The 13,686-nt window shown below is 51.9% G+C and overlaps 1 protein-coding gene across 2 annotated transcripts; it reads left to right on the top strand.

Annotated features, from left to right (window-relative positions):
* Positions 1–170: 170 nt before the first annotated feature.
* On the top strand, positions 171–3,581 carry MTFP1 (mitochondrial fission process 1). Of its 2 annotated transcripts, none has more exons than XM_019426682.2 (4): positions 171–478; positions 1,228–1,355; positions 1,658–1,890; positions 2,924–3,581. In XM_019426682.2, the coding sequence occupies exons 1-4, from the start codon at positions 412–414 to the stop codon at positions 3,036–3,038; spliced, it is 543 nt and encodes a 180-aa protein (XP_019282227.2). In that variant the 5' UTR covers positions 171–411; the 3' UTR covers positions 3,039–3,581. The 2 variants fall into 2 exon arrangements, with proteins under 2 accessions (XP_019282227.2, XP_019282228.2); XM_019426683.2 differs by having other exon boundaries at positions 220–478; positions 2,966–3,581.
* The last annotated feature ends 10,105 nt before the right edge of the window (positions 3,582–13,686 follow it).

Here is a 13,686-nt window from a genome sequence, read left to right as displayed (position 1 = left end):
TACATTAATACATTAATAAAATGAGGCTTAGCGAAGTACAGCCTATTGCCTGAGGTCACACAGCTATGAAGTGTAATTAGGAAGTGTAGCTTCCCGCATTTGAACCCCCGTCTCTTAGGCTCCAAAACTACAGTCAGTCAGTCGTGGGAAAGGACTGCGCCAACCGCTCAAACCCAGAAAAAACGTGAAGAAAATTAATCTGTAAAGCCCAAAGCCCAAGCCTGGGAGAGGGGCTTCAGTGCGCGGGGTAATTTGCAGACGCTCCCTGCTGGCGGGGACAGCGCGACCTGTCCTTCAGTCCCGGACCTTCAGCCGGTCCTGCCGCGGCAGACTGGAGCGGTAGTGGCAGCTGAAGTGGTATCGGCGCAGGACCGGCTGCAGTGGCTGGTGTGGTGCGGAGGTGGAAGCGCCATGTCCGAGCCGCCCCCGCGGGGTGCTGAGCGCGACATTTTCCGAGACACGTGGGTGCGGTACCTAGGTGAGAGGGGGCCGGGGGTGCGCGAGGGGCTCGGCGACCCCTCACCATGTGGCTGGAGAGGTAGGGGTCGCCAGACGCTGGTCAGGGGCCTGGAGAAGGTGGAAGGATCTTAGTTCTCATTCTGCCGGGGCCAGAGACTGGGCTCAGAGAGGGCTAGGGACTTGCCCAGAGTCACACAGCTCAGGTCGGCCCACCCCTGCCCTCGGGGTCTGTCTGTACAGATCAGTCTCCCAGGTGTAAGCTCCAAACGGGCTAGGAGGAACGGGGGGGGGGGGGGGGGGGGGCGGTACTGGCTGTAGAGTCAGGTTATGGGTCCTCATACGGATTCAGTTTGACTCTCGGTTTTCTCAGCGTAAAGGAATGAACGCAGCGTCTCTCTCATGGGGTGGTAGTTGTAAGGGTAGAAAGAGATAAGGCACAGGAAAGGCCTGGCACATGGTGAGTACCTCATCAGGGAACTTGCTCTTAGTCTCTCCATTAGTGCTCATGCTTCTAGAACCCAGACTGGGAAGGCAAGTGAGTGATGATAATGGTGACTGTACTCAGCACTCCCACAATGGCCCTAGAATGGAGGTGGGTTTCATGGACGCCTTTTTATAGACTGGGAATCGAAAGCTGGGAGAAGTAAAATCACTTACCTAAGGTCACCCAGCTCCTCCTTAGCAGGCTGGGAATTAGGACTAGTGCCCCCTTGTGGAGCAAACCATACCCACTCCTACCCCTGGAATTAAATGTCTCCCCTCCAACAGGCTATGCCAATGAGGTGGGAGAGGCATTCCGCTCCCTGGTGCCAGCGGCTGTGGTGTGGTTGAGCTATGGTGTATCCAGCTCCTACGTGCTGGCGGATGCCATTGACAAGGGCAAGAAGGCAGGAGATGTGAGTGTTAGCCTGCCTCTCAACCCCCGACCCTAGTCCACTCCCTTGTGATTTAGTCCCCAGCCTTGCATGTGGTAAAATCCCTTGTGGGACAGTCCAACCCCTACAACCTTGCCTGGTGCAGTCCATACCCCCATCCTGTTTGTAGGGTGCTACATCCTGCCCCCAGCCCTGAATTGGTACAGTCCAGAACCCGACACCCCCAACCGGCCACTTCCCTCCCCTGGTCCAACCTCATGCCCCTTGTCCACAGCGTTTCCCACCTCTGCCCTGCTGGATGAAGTATCTCTTGTCCCTACCAGGTACGAAGCCCTGAAGCAGGTCGCAGCACCAGGGTGACTGTGGCTGTGGTGGACACTTTCGTGTGGCAGGCTCTGGCTTCTGTGGCCATCCCAGGCTTCACTATCAACCGTGTGTGTGCTGCCTCTCTCTACATCCTGGGCACCTCCACCCGCTGGCCTCTGTCCATCCGCAAGTGGACTACCACTGCACTGGGGCTTCTGGTCATCCCTGTCATCATCCACCCCATTGACAGGTGAGTGCCCCTTCCAGCCTCAGGGATCATCCACTCTACAGGTGGAGATAAGCTCTGAGAGACATGGTGTCCCCACTTTGCACACAACAGTAGCAGCAGAGGCAGGGCTGGCACTCAGGACTCCTCAGGTAGAAAGGACAGTCTGTGTCCTCCTCATATGATCCTGGCAGGTACTTTGGCAGTAAACATAAGGAGGATGCCTTGAGGGTATGGGACACAGGACCAGTAAGTTCTAGAAAGAAAACCTAGTGTTACAAAACAACCGGAGGCAGGCAGGAACAGGTGCGCATTGGAGGGGAAGGGTTTGGGGAGATTTTGGTGACAGGAGCCCACCTGAAACTGGGCTAAGTAAAATAAGAATTAATTGCTTCATGAAACTGAAAAGTTCAGAGTTATGCTGCTTTCAGGCATGGCTGGATCTAGGCACCCAAATGATGTCATTAAGGGTCTTGGTCTCCCCATCCTGCTGTCTGTCTTCTGACACCACCCCCTATTGGCATGGCTGGATCTAGGCACCCAAATGATGTCATTAGGGGTCTTGGTCTCCCCATCCTGCTGTCTTCTGACACCACCCCCTATTGGCTTGGGGAGCAGAGATGGCTTCCAGCAGTTCCCAGCTTCCATCCTACCAGCTTAGCAAGACCTATAGGAAGCTTCTTATAGTAAATAAATAAATAAATAAATAAATAAATTCATTCATTCATTCATTCATTCATTCATTCATTCCCAAGGAAGGCTGTCATTGGTCTATTCTGGACTGAGTGCCTAGTCCTGAGCCAATTTCCCTTTTCTGATTGGCCAGGTGTGGGTCATGTGCCTACTCATAGAACCAAAGATGGGCCAACCTAGATCAACATAGAGTGGGAGGAGCAGTCTTTTCCCGAGGGAACATAGCTGACCCAAAGGCCCAAGGGTGAGCCTTGTAACCTCTCTGTGCCTCAGTTTCCCCAACTGAATAGAGAAATGGCACTGTGTCCTGCATCTAGGAATCCCTTCGCTGGCCCTGACCTCCTGCCTCCCATTCCCCCACTAGCACCCACTGGTCACCTGCTCATCACTGTCCACTGTCCCACAGATCAGTGGACTTCCTCCTGGACTCCAGCCTGCGCAAGCTCTACCCTTCAGTGGAGAAGCCCAGCTCCTCCTGATCCCGCCCTGGTACCTGGTCTGTGAGTTGGCCTACTCCCTGCTCTGGTCCAACTTCCTCCTCTTGCCAGGGGATGTGGATGCCTGGCTTTCTGGGGTCTGAGGCCCTGGCGTCTGAGTATATTTGAGCCCAATGGAAGGTGAGAGACAAAGGCCTCAAGGAGCAGCAGCTGCAGTAACTCACAGAAAGGGGACACCTGAACCCTATTTGCTTCCATGGAATCCGTGATACTGAGTGGGAGTGGACCTGTCTTTTGACAAGGAAGTAACATCCTCCCATGGAGGATAAGCAGACTGAGGCCCAGATAGGGCCAGGAATACAGCCAAGATCACTTGGCAAGCTGGGGACCCAGGAGTCCCAGTGGCTTGGCCCCATGGCAGTATGGCTGGACGGAGGAGCAGCAGACACATGGAGAAATGTAGCAGTGCAGTGGCGGGCACCCTCAGGACTGATTCTCCAGCCAGCCCATCCCTGGTTCAGGAGCTGCTCGGACCTGCCTGGAAGGCAGGACAGCCCCCGGCCCAATAAATCCTCAAAAAGTTGAGTTCTTTTCTCCTTTCCTCTTGGGGATGAGCAGGGGTGTGGTGGTGGGGAGCAAGCCTGGGGGCCCTCAGAGGTGGAGGCCAACTTTGGCTATGCATTGCTTGCAATAGCCAGCACTGGGCCTGTCTGTACCTCCCCACCCACCAGTGCTCCCCTGCAGATGCCTGGGATCCCACCCTTGGTGCTGTCAGCCTCCTTTGGGCATTGACCTCTTTGCAAGCCTAAAGCACCAATACTTCTGGAAGGGGAGCCTGTTGGGCAGGAACCACCTGAACCTGAAGGTGCCTGAGGTGAAGATAGCCCCATATGAGTATCACAGAAGACTCAGGAGTCTTGGAGAAAAAAGAGTGACCCGGTAGTAGGGGGAAGGGGCTGTCCCTGGGAGCACTGTAGGAAGGGGGACATTCCTCCTTGATTTTGGGCCAGCCCCTTTTTTGGCTGTTAACAACTTGGAGGTGTAGAGAGGTGGGGAATGGGGTTTTGGATGTGGAGCAGAAACAGGCCTAGGTCTCTGTCACTCAGCACTGCTCCAGGCCACACATCAGTTCCAGCTGAGACCCTGGCCATGCCCCTTGCAGCCCAGTTACAGACTGGGGGGGCTAACCCCACCCCGGAGAGACCCCCTGCACCTGGATGGGGACTTATAGGAGCCAAAGGACTGGGCAGGACTGCTAGTGAGACAAGATGGGGGCTCCAGTTGTGGTTCATGCTCTGGGGGTGTCTGCAGCTGCAGGGTGAGTCTGATGTCTGGGGGTCTCTGACGGTGAGCCTTTCTCTGCTGCCCTTCTCATCCCACAGCAGCTGGGTTCCTTTCTCAGGCCCTCCCTGACCTCTGCTCAGTCTCCTGCTGCTCCCTCCGGCTCCCTTAAATGCTCTGAGCCCCCGCAATTCTCCAGCCCTTTCTCTGCCCCCTTCTATGCCCCTCTCCAGTCCTGCATCCCCCTGTACCCCCCACCAGGTTCACACCTGCATCCCTATGACATCTGGGTTCTACCACCAGTTCCCTACTCAGTTAGTCTCTAACCTTCCACCCTCTGAGTTCCCCCTAAAACTGAGAGCTGCTGGCCAGAGTCAGGCCTCTGTGTTTTGGGGCACAGCTCTCGGACCTGCCCCAGCCTTGTGTTCTTCCCTATCACCTGCCTCCTAGCTTCTCTTATCCCACCCCACACTCTTCCTCAGTTGGAAATACTTTTCCTCTTAGTCAACCTTGAACATTCTTCATAACCAACCCCGATGCCCCTTCTGTGTTGCCCCTCAGCTCTTTCTGAGAGTGTGCACCTGTTGTGTGGTTACCTGCCCCTGGTCACCCCCTCAAAGAGCCTAGGCAGGTTGGAGTCTCTTGGTTTTGTAGGTAGGGGTCAGGGGTAGGCTCTGAGGCACTCATAGCAGTGGGGGGATGGGCCTATGGAAGGTACTGTCGTGCTTCTGAAGACCTTTGAGGAAGCTGACCCTGGCCCTTCCAAACTATGAGACCCACTCAAGTTATCTGTTGATCAGGAGAATCAAAGAAGGATATGGCCTCTGGAGAGCCCCCTGAGCCCCCTTCTATGTGTGACCTTGGGCAAATCCCTTCCCTCTCTGAGCCTCAATTTCCCCAAGTATAAAATGAGGGCATTAAGCTTGGTCTGCCACTTTTGAGCTTCTGGTCTCATCTTTATTAAACAGATGCCTAGAGACTCATTCAACTCCATTCATACAATCTTGGTAAGTGCCTTACTGAGAGAAGGCTCTTAGTCACTGACATCATGGTGTAAACATGTTCTGTTCTTGCTTTGAGATAAATAGCTTCATTTTCTCTCAACTTTCAGCACCAGTGGGCAGATACTAGGTCAGAAGGTTAGAGGTGTGTAGAGGTTGGGTGGGTGGATGGCTTAAAGCCTTCTGGTGGGATATCTTTATCTTCCAGCCTCTGGCAAGGCCACTGAGGAGGCTTCCCACCAGATGACATGGTCCTTTTAGTTAAGTTAGGCTTCTGACTCCAGGGAGCCCAGAGGTGAGTGAGGGAGTCCCTTTCCAGAGTTTGGGCCCTTTTCAGGGTCCCCTTCACAGTGGAAGACACTGGGGCCCCAGGTTCGGGGACCCTTGGCAATCCCAGTAGAACCTGGTTCTGGCTTCTTCCTTTCCCCTTCCGCCCACTTGGCCCTCATTCATGGCCTGCCAGAGTAAAGCCCAAAATCTCAGACAAGTTAGCTTTAAGCTCGCTCACCCCATCACTGTGGAAGCCACTCACCCCTCTGAGCTGCCTCACCCTGAAGAAGGGTAACTGCCACCCACTATATATTAATAAATGCTACCCTTTGTTGCCTGGCAGCTTCCATTTTTCTGTGATGACCTCATTTGATTCTCCTAAGAATCCTATGCAGTAGACGTGATAAATGACCAGCCCCATTTTAGAGATGAGGAAACTGAGGCTTGAGGTCACATAGGCACCACTTAGCCCAGTACACGCGTTCTCTCCAAGTCAACAACACGGTCTGGGGGGTGGAAGCTGTTGCCCAGCCCCTTTCCAGCCCTTGCTGGTGTACTTACTGCCTCTCCAGGCCCTGATAACCTCTGCCTCTTACACCAGGGAGTCTCCCCAGCTTGCTGATGCTGATGCTGATGCAGATGTCAGGGACTCTGCTCATGGTGGTGTTGATGTCTATCCTAGGCATGGGCTTCTGCATCTTCACCCTCTGCCGCTGGCTCAGGGCACAGAGCCTTGCAGACACGTCCAGCTGCAGGCCTAAGCAGCAGGGTCTAAGGAGCCCCCGACCCCTACTGAAGTTTTCCAATAAAGAGATGTTCACCAATGACTCTACCACTTAATGATTTTCCTGAGGCAGGTTGGGGAAATGAGGCCCCCCAAAGCAGGAGCTAGTGTTGGGTCTTCTGTGAGGCGATACCCCTGGGAATAAGCAGGTCTTGTGCCTGCCAAATGTGAACCTGGGCAGGAGTGGTGGGGTGGTGGGCAAACCTGTGGCCTACCTGGGGACACTGGGACTAGGGTGCTTCTCCTTGTCTCCTCTAATATTTGCCTAGCAGCCCCCCTAGGCAGAGGTTGGGCCTCTCCTGGATGCCTGAGACCCGGGCCCATCTGGAGGCTTACTTTGCACATCCTCTTGCTGTGGGCCAGTGAGTGGTGTGCTAGTGCTGTTCATAGGGGCCAGAGCTGATATTGTTACCTTTTTAGGAATCATTTTAAACAGAGCCATTATTAAAAATTAAATGAGGGGAAGAGGCTGGTGCAAGATGCCTGCAGTGTGTCAGAGCGTCAAGGGCCTGGTTGCTGTAATAACCGGAAGAGTCTCTGGCCCGGGTCTGGCTACGGCAGAGTGGCAAGGGGCAACTGCTGTGCTTCTGGACCCGCCCAGTTCCAATGGGAAGGCCCAAGCCAAGAAATTAGGGAAGAGCTGGAAAAAAAAATTAAATAAGGTGAAAGAAAGAAGGATATAAACTTAGATTTAAATGCATTATATTGGGGCATGTGGGTGGCTCAGCTGGTTAAGTATCTAACTTTGGCTCAGGTCAGGATCACATGGTTCATGAGTTCGAGCCCTGCTTCAGGTGAGCACAAACCCCTCATTGGGTGAGCTTGAACCCTGTTCAGGTGAACATGAGCCCCGCTTCTCTCTCTCTCTCTCTCTCTCTCTCTCTCTGCCCTTGATTACTTGTGCCCTTGATTTTCTCCCCCCAAATAAATAAATAAATAAATGTGATATATTGGGGCACCTGGTTGGCTCAGCGCAGCTCTTGATCTTGGGGTCATGAATTCAAGCCCCATGTAGGGTGTAGAGATTACTTAAATAAGTAAAACTTTACAAAAATGTGTTATATTAAAAACAAAGGTACTGAAAAGTTATCATCACGAAGAAAAATTTGTAGCTATGTGTGGTAATGGATGTTCACTAGACAATTGTAATCATTTTGCAATATATCTAAATTGCAAATCATCTACACCCGAAACTAATATAATGTCAATTATATCTCAAACACACACACACACACACACACACTCAACCAAAAAAGAACAGGTAGTAACACTCAAAATGTGTTGCCTCTTGGTGATTTTACTAGACTTTACTATTATCTATGCCCTGAGGTTATTTATATTTCTTGTTATCTGTTTGGTGGCTATACTCTATTAGAATTATTGCATGTTGCTTCTACAACTCTGTGTTCAGTAACTTCTCTTGGGTAGCTTGAAATAGGTCACAATGGGACTATTAAATTTTTTTTTTTAATATTTATTTATTTTTGAGAGAGAGCACGAACAGGGAAGGAGACACAGAATCTGAAGCTGTCTTCAGGCTCCGAACTATCAGCACAGAGCCTGATGCAGGGCTCAAACTCACAAACCATGAGATCATGACCTGAGCTGAAGTTGGATGCTTAACTGACTGAGCCACCCAGATGCTCCATGATGGCACTGTTTATACCACAAAGATCAACAAATCAGGGTCCTCTTGCCTGGGGAGCCAGTAAATTAAACATTTACCAGCACACTACTGCTCTGGCCCTCCTGCCAACCCAGGAGGTGGGTCATAGCACCATCATCCCCCTGTATAGACCCACATCTAGGATCAGAGAGGGCAAGTGACCTGGCAGAGGCCTCACAGCCTGTAAGGTCATAGGTAAGACTCATCCCTGGTCTGCTTCTTCTCCTAAAAAAGCCAGGTGGGGAGAAGGGAAGGTGGCCTTGGCTGCAACCCTTGCTCCTCCTGCAAACCTTGCCTTCACTCCAGCTTTCCTCCGGCTGCTACCCCAGCACCTGATGCTCTGGCTCAGGCCCTTCTCGCTCTTCCCTGGGTGTTCCCATTCACTCATATAGTTTCTGCCCCCAATCCTCTACCACCACGTGTCCTATCTGTCCCCTCCAGGCTTGGATGAGGGCAGCAGCCTCTGGCTTATCTCCCCACCCCCCCGCCCCTGGCTTTTCTATCTAGCCAACATTCTTAAAATGGTCAGAACAGAGTCCAGACTCCTTGTGGGGACTCTTACTTAGATCCCTACATGGTATGGATGACCCCACCCTTGCCCCTTCCCCTAAATCTTCATTTCAGCCATTCTGTCCTTTTTGGTTTCTTAGATCTGACATTTGTCTTGACTGGGCTTTCTCATACAGTGTTCCCTCCTACTGGACACTCCCTTCCAACCTTTACCCCACCTCACACTGTAGGCCCACCCTCCCTCCCCCTGACTACAGCCTACTCAATTCCTTCCCCCTCAAAGTACCCTCTGACCCCCTAGTACTGGCTTGGTAGCTTCCTCTGGGCTCCCTCCAGCCCGATACTTCCTCCATCGCCTGAAAGGAGGGGCAGGCCCCTTTTGGGATTCACCAGCAGGGAGGCTTGTCTTTTCCCAATGCCCCCCAGGCCTTTGTCCGAGAGCATTCTGGGAGTTGGGTCTCCCCGTGGCCACTTCATGCAATGCTCAGTATCACCACAAAGAGGCAGCACCACCAAACATGCTTTGTTGGCTGTTTCAAACTGCCTCCGGGGTTTTTGAGAACAGCATGTTAGTGAACCCCTGGGGGCCTGCACCAAGTCCTGTGCTAAGCACTTCCTGCCATGTGGCTCATTTACTCTTTACAACCACATCATAGGTCTGTGTTTCTTGGAATTGGAGTCACTAGCCTAAGCTCACACAGTCTGTCCCCCACCCCTACCTGCCCTCCCATGTAACTCAACATTCTCTCCAGCTCTTCCAACTTCCCTCTCTCCCTCCTCCCCTAACCTCTCTCCCCCCAGCCCAATTCTGATTCTGTTCCTATTGTCTTCCAACTCATGGTTCTCTACACAGCAAGGGCAGAGCTGATTCACAGGCTGTGTGACCATGGGCAAGTTACCTAACCTCTCTGAGCCTCGGTTTCCTCACCATACAATCTTCTATAATGAGCTCCTAAAACTGCTGCCAGGATTACAGGAGAAATGGCTCACAAAGCATTCAGCCAGAGCAGGGTTCACAGAGAGAGCTCCACAAACACTGTCCATTATTAGTGTGTCAAGAGACCTCTACTTCAAGGGCAATTGATTGAATCATTCCATCTGATGACTAATCCAGATATAAATTATGCCAGTTATATGCTTCAAGGATTCCACTCCCTAAGAATTTATTCAGAGGAAATAATTGGATGATTGTCCAAAGATGTGCAGCTGAAGGTGATCGTTGTGGTCTTATTTGTACGAACTAAGAGCTTGGGAACTTCTTAAATGCCCAATGCATAAAGGAACATTCTTCTGAGCTGATCGTGCTGGTGACTGAATCTCCCCAAGGGCCTTCTGTTCTATACCTCGAATGACTCCAGGCAGCCTTCAGGATCCAGTCCGAACACCTCAGCGTGGCATTCAGAGCCTTGAGGCCTTGACAGCCTCATCTCTCATCACGACTCACCCCTGCACCTTCGTTCCTGCCTCTGCTGACTCCTCACCGTTCCCTGGATGTGCCCTGTACGTTAGCCTCTGTGCCTTCACCCAGGCTGTGCCCTCTCCACTTCCATGTTCTTCTGTTGCCGGCCCCAGCTCTGATGGTACCTGCCCCATGAACGCTTCTCGACTTTTTCTCCAGACAGCATCATCTTGCTGTGCAGCCCCCTCCATCATCATGCCCCTCCCTCCCCTTGGACAAGAGTTATGAAAGACTGAGAGCAAACATGGATGGAGCACTTACTGTGTGCCAGGCACTGTACTAAGCACAGTGTTATACAACCTCCACCAGAGCCAGTGCAGTAGGTTCTCATCCTACAGATGAGAACATGAAGCCCACTGTGTGGTAAGCCTTCCATCAGCATTAACTCTTACAGACCTCACTAAATCCTCATGAGTAAGGAGGACGTTGGTATCTTTTCTAAAATCAGGAGGCACTGCAGGCAGATGGGGGAGTGTGGAAGTATTTGGCCTGTGCCCAGCTCAGCCATGCCCTAGGCTCACCTGTGGGCTCCAGAGGAGGCTTGTTCCCTCCCCAGCCTCCTCTGGACCATTTTAAGGGGGCTTGTGGAGGGGGGGGCAGCAGTGTTTCTTTTCATTATCACCACCCCCAGGGGCCTTCTGCAGGTTGCTCTGGTCTTGCTGCAGCTGGGTAAGTTCTGGGCAATGGGGATCCCTTGGGACCTGGAGTGCTGGGTGGGGGTCCTTCCCCCCCATCCCTGAGCTGAGCCTCCCCCTATCAGCAGTGCACCTGGTGAGCCCCCTTGAGGATAACTTGAGGAGCAGCAGGAGCAGACTTGGCATCCTGGGGATACCTGGAGGAGGGGACTTCTTTCCTGATGGCCTGTGAGTGGCTGTGCTGGTTGCCTTTCAACACTTGGCCTCACCTCCTAACGCCTCCACCCCCTGGAGTTCCTTGCTGCTTCCCCCACTGAGAGCTAATGACACTAGAACCCTGGGTCACCCATTCTTCTTCCCTGACCTTCACCCTGCTTCTTGGGAGTCTTTCAGCCTTGTCCTAGGCTGAGCAGGATCCTCCTGGAGTCCAGGCAGTCCTGCTTCTTGAGGCTTGGGGTCCCCAGCCAGGCGAACTTGGAGGGCAGAGGCCCCCCCAGTTATGCACCCCTGGCTTCTAAGGCAGAGCTTGTCATGCAGTAAACACCTAGCAAACGCTAAACAGATGCCTTACATTCGTATCTTAAAAAAAACAAATGAACGCCCAAAAAGCCTAAAACTCCTTTCTGGTCTTTGGTCTGCCATTGCCCTCTGGGATGAGATAATCCTTCTTCAGACAGGGTGGCAAGGTGGTCAGGAGCCCAAATGGTAAAAAGAATTAATTGGTGCTATGCAGGGATGAGTGTGCTTTTACACCATTGCTCACACAGACGAGAAGAAATAGGGAAAGGTAAACTCAGCTTTCATTTTTTTTTTTAATTTTTGAAAAAAAAATTTTTATTTTTGAAAGAGAGAGAGAGCACAAGTGGGGGAGGGGTAGAGAGAAGGAGACACAGAATCTGAAGCAGGCTCCAGGCTCTAGGCTCCAAGCTGTCATCACAGAGCCCGGACGCAGGGCTCAAATCCACAAACCATGAGATCATGACCTGAGCTGAAGTTGGACGCTTAACCAACTGAGCCACCCAGGCGCCCAAACTCAGGTTTTCTTTTAATGCCATTTGGTATCCTTGGAGTCTTGCCATATGAGAACTCCAACCTTTAAATATTTCTGGAAGAGGGGCGCCTGGGTGGCTCAGTTGGTTAAGTGTCTGACTCTTGATTTTGGACCAGGTCATGATCTCACAGTTTAGGAGTTCGAGCCCTACATTGGGCTCTGTGCTGACAGCTAGGAGCCTGCTTGGAATTCTCTCTCTCTCTCCCTCTCTCTCTGCCTCTCCCCTGCTCACACATTCTCTCTCTCTCTCACTCAAAGTAAATAAACATTTAAAAAAATATTTCTGGGGCACCTGGGTGGCTCAGTCAGTTGAACATCCAACTTTAGCTCAGGTCATGATTTCACAATTCATGAGTTCGAGCCCCACGTTGGGCTCTGTGCTGACAGCTCAGAGCCTGGAGCCTGCTTTGGATTCTGTGTCTTCCTCTCTCTCTGCCCCTCCCCTGCTCTCTTTCTCTGTGTCTCTCCCTCTATCAAAAGCAAATAAACTATAAGAAAATAAAAAAATTTTGAATTAAATATATTTCTGGAAGAGACCTTGCTTGGGAGTTTGAATCTGAGTTCTGCAGCTGAGAAGCTGCATGTAACACCCATGGGCAGATGGCAGCAGGACTTTCTGCCTCAGTGTCCACATCTGAAAAATAGAAGTGGTTGTGCAGTTCACCAAGTATGTGTGAAATTGCCCCAAATGGCAGCTATGATGATACTCAGTGCTGGTCAAGCTCATTTGAGCAGCTTCTCTTTGGCCTTCCCACCCCCATTACCTCCCCTGGGGTAACTTGCCCAGAGCTTGCCCTTCAGTCTGGCTGTGGGGACCCACCGAACCCCCTTGATTTGTGGTGCCTCTTTCTCTGCAACCACTCCGCCTAAGCCACTCCTTGGGCAGGAGGTGAACAGTTCTGCTGCAGGTGGCCTGTCATTGACCCGGCATGGCCCTCTGAAGAACCCCTTCCAGGAGCCTTCCCCCTGTATCTCAAAGCCCCAGCAGGTGACTCTCCAGGTACTGCACGGTGAGTCTTGGGCTGTTGTGTATATGAGTAGCAGGGGATGGAGTGTGGACCCCCGAGGATTGCCTAAGGGGGAGGTCAGAGTGTGGTCTACCTATACCATCTTGTGTCTGGCCTCAGTCTTCTGCCCTTGGTGGAACAGGTGCATACCCATTTGGTAGATGAGACTGGGGGAGGAGAACTGAGGTTCAACCGTCTCTCTGAGCCTCCATCATCCCACCTGTAAAATGGGTCTAGCAAACACTTCTAGGACCATTCAGGAATAAATGGAATTATGGTTGTGACCTAACAGGCATGCAGTATATACTTGTTAGGAGGTGGCCATGACTACTTACCAGGAATAACCCTCTTCCCTCTCTTCCCCCAGATGCCTTGCCACCTCCCCATGTAGAAGGCTCATGGTTGACTCTTGAAGCCTACATCCAGCTTGTGTCAAACTAGGCCATGAAATTCTACGTGGATGAGTGTGTGGGCTCTCAGAGCCATTACCTGAACCACTCCCAGAGAATATACACCCTTGTCTTCAACTGAGGGTCTAAGAGGCTACAGAGGGAGTAAGAGGGAGGGCAAGGGTTTATCCCTACCCTGATGTCTTGCTGAGCTGGGCCATTGGTGTGATAATGTAGAGGGGTCTATCTTGTTGTACTTGGTCATTGGTGACCAGCCTTTTTTTGTGTCTGATCTAAACTTGTCTGGGTCTGAACCTGCCACCTGGGCTGTGAGTTTGGCAAAGGATGGGCTGTTCTTGCCAGCCAGGATGCAAGCTGTTGAGTGACTATAGAGGCCTTAGGGTCTTGTCACTTGTAGCTGATTTTGTAACATCTGCCCTTTGCTCAGGCTAAACACAGCTGTCCTTGAACTCTGGTAATGGGGTGGACATTCTTTAATGAGGCTTTAAGGAGCAAGAAAGTCCCATAGTATGAGCCTCTCTGTGGATTCACGGGAAACTTGTTCCAGCCAGTCTCTGAGTTGAAGATCCCTGTGGTCCCCTTGGCTGTCCCCCAGGTTCCTCTCAATAGGCCCCAG

This window comes from Panthera pardus, unplaced genomic scaffold (assembly GCF_024362965.1).
Source record: "Panthera pardus isolate Hobbes unplaced genomic scaffold, ASM2436296v1 HiC_scaffold_15, whole genome shotgun sequence".
NCBI lineage: Eukaryota > Metazoa > Chordata > Mammalia > Carnivora > Felidae > Panthera > Panthera pardus.
The sequence above is the reverse complement of the archived record's forward strand: the minus strand, read 5'-3'. Positions and strand labels throughout refer to the sequence as shown.